A 1,904-nucleotide genomic window follows, 5' to 3' on the forward strand; every position below is an offset into this window, starting at 1 on the left:
TGGCATTTTGCTGATGTGCCTAAAAATAGTCTTCTTGGGGTCTGCTGAATATGGTTTGACAGTAGTTAAAGCATAAGGGGCAATGATCCAGTTGAATTCTTGTCTAAGTCATTTTGATAAGTGAACTGCAGTGGAGAAGCTCTTTAAATTGCTCCCACATTCTTCAATTGTTCCTGTTAGTAGGGTCCTTTTTTTTTTCACGAATAGTTGGTTTTATTGTAAGTTACATTTTTAAAACCCTTGCATCAGGCGAGGGCACAAACTGATAACTTACAATCAGGATAGACAATCTACACACAGTCAAATATAGAAAAATTTCTTTTATATTTGCTCAACACATGGTCAGCAAGCAGATTCAGTCCATAGTTAGTCTTGATTCATCTACTGGGTCAACCCAAGCTTCTTCTTCAGAGACTCTGGCATCTCAGGTGGAGGAGGGCGGGGAAGTCTGAAGTAGACTTTCACGGAGTCATAGATGAACCACTGTAGTGCCGTCAGGGTGCCAATCATGATGATACGGGCAAAGAGACCCTTCCACACACCTCTGAATCCGAGCCTTTGGAGGACTTGGGAAGCCGAGCTGCCCTTTTCCTTGTTCAACACAGACACCACGGAGTCAGCGGGGTGAGACACGATAGCACAGAAGACACCGGCTATGTAACCTGCCATGAACGTTACCACCAGCTGTTCTCCCTTTGTGCACTCACTCCTGGGCTTCGGAACAACAAACTTGTAGAGGGCCTCGACAGTGCGCTCAAAGCAAGCAAACTTCATCATGGTGTATGGGATCTGTCTCATCCATAAAGGAGCAACGTCCTTGTAGAATGCAAAGAGGCCCTCTTCTTTAAACATTTTTGGAGCAGCCTCCCTCAGAGTGTTGGCATAGCCTGGCTGGGTCTGAATTCTGACCTTGGCAGCTTCCATAGGAGCCAGGGCAATATCAGCAAAGAATTCAGCACTGGCTGAGGCAGCTAAATACAAGGACGTACGCCAGAGGTAAGTGTTTTCCTCACCAAGCATATTGCTATACAACACTTTGAAGACTTCATAAAAACCAAACTTGCATAGTCCCTGCATTGAGTAGCCAATGAATGTTGGAGCCCATCCTTTGGCCAGACCTCGAACACCATCTTCTCTAAGTGTGACGGAGAATCCATTAAAGATGCCCTTGTATTTCTGGGGGTCCACCTGCATCCTGCATTTCACTAAGTCGAGGGGTACAACAGCAGTGTGTGTCAGGCCACAACTTAAGACCCCACCAACGCCACAGAGCGCATAAAACTTCATGGAGCCATATTCACAACTGTATTCTTCCACGGCGGCGGCGGCCAGGCTGCGCGGGCGGAGGCGGCGGGGCGCGCCCGGGGAGCCCGCGGGGCTGGGGTCGGCCTCATACTGCACGAGCTGCAGGTGCGGCGCGTGGAAGGGGTTGGCGCGCGCCAGGTGCGCCACGGACGAATACATCCTCCTAAGATGGAGGAGACACAACCGTCCGTCCGCTCCGGCAGGCTGCGGCTCACCAGTAGGGTCCTTTAAAAGGTCATTAATCAATCACTAAAGATGTGAAGTTTTACATTTTGCTTGCTTAACAAAACACAGCTCTAAGGAAGTAACACCCACTTAATTTCTGATTAACTGGTGCTGATACCACTGTGCCTCCTACTACTAAAAGTTAGGATTGATAGTTTCACCCTTCCTTAAGAGAAACCTATTTAAATGAGGGGCATTGGGATAGTGCTTAATTATTGCAGATAGAGGAAGTAAATGAAGTTCTTTTATGAATGAGAAAAGGATGGATAGGAAGTATGAGAAGACTGATGTAGTTGAGAAATTCAAATATTTGAAGGGAAAAAATAGAAGATTGAACACAGGACTCATATCAAATCCAGTTGTAGAGATGGTGG

General features: G+C 46.9%; 1 protein-coding gene across 1 annotated transcript; it reads right to left on the minus strand.

Annotated features, from left to right (window-relative positions):
• Positions 1 to 344: 344 nt before the first annotated feature.
• On the minus strand, positions 345 to 1,485 carry LOC122744215 (phosphate carrier protein, mitochondrial-like). The gene has a single exon (XM_043989651.1). The coding sequence runs from the start codon at positions 1,462 to 1,464 to the stop codon at positions 382 to 384; it is 1,083 nt and encodes a 360-aa protein (XP_043845586.1). The 5' UTR covers positions 1,465 to 1,485; the 3' UTR covers positions 345 to 381.
• Between the last annotated feature and the right edge of the window lie 419 nt (positions 1,486 to 1,904).

The sequence above is a fragment of the Dromiciops gliroides genome, chromosome 2 (assembly GCF_019393635.1).
Source record: "Dromiciops gliroides isolate mDroGli1 chromosome 2, mDroGli1.pri, whole genome shotgun sequence".
NCBI lineage: Eukaryota > Metazoa > Chordata > Mammalia > Microbiotheria > Microbiotheriidae > Dromiciops > Dromiciops gliroides.

What these genes read in the sequence shown, in the direction of transcription:
- LOC122744215 (XM_043989651.1), bottom strand. Translation starts at nt 1,464, where the DNA reads ATGTATTCGTCCGTGGCGCACCTGGCGCGCGCCAACCCCTTCCACGCG.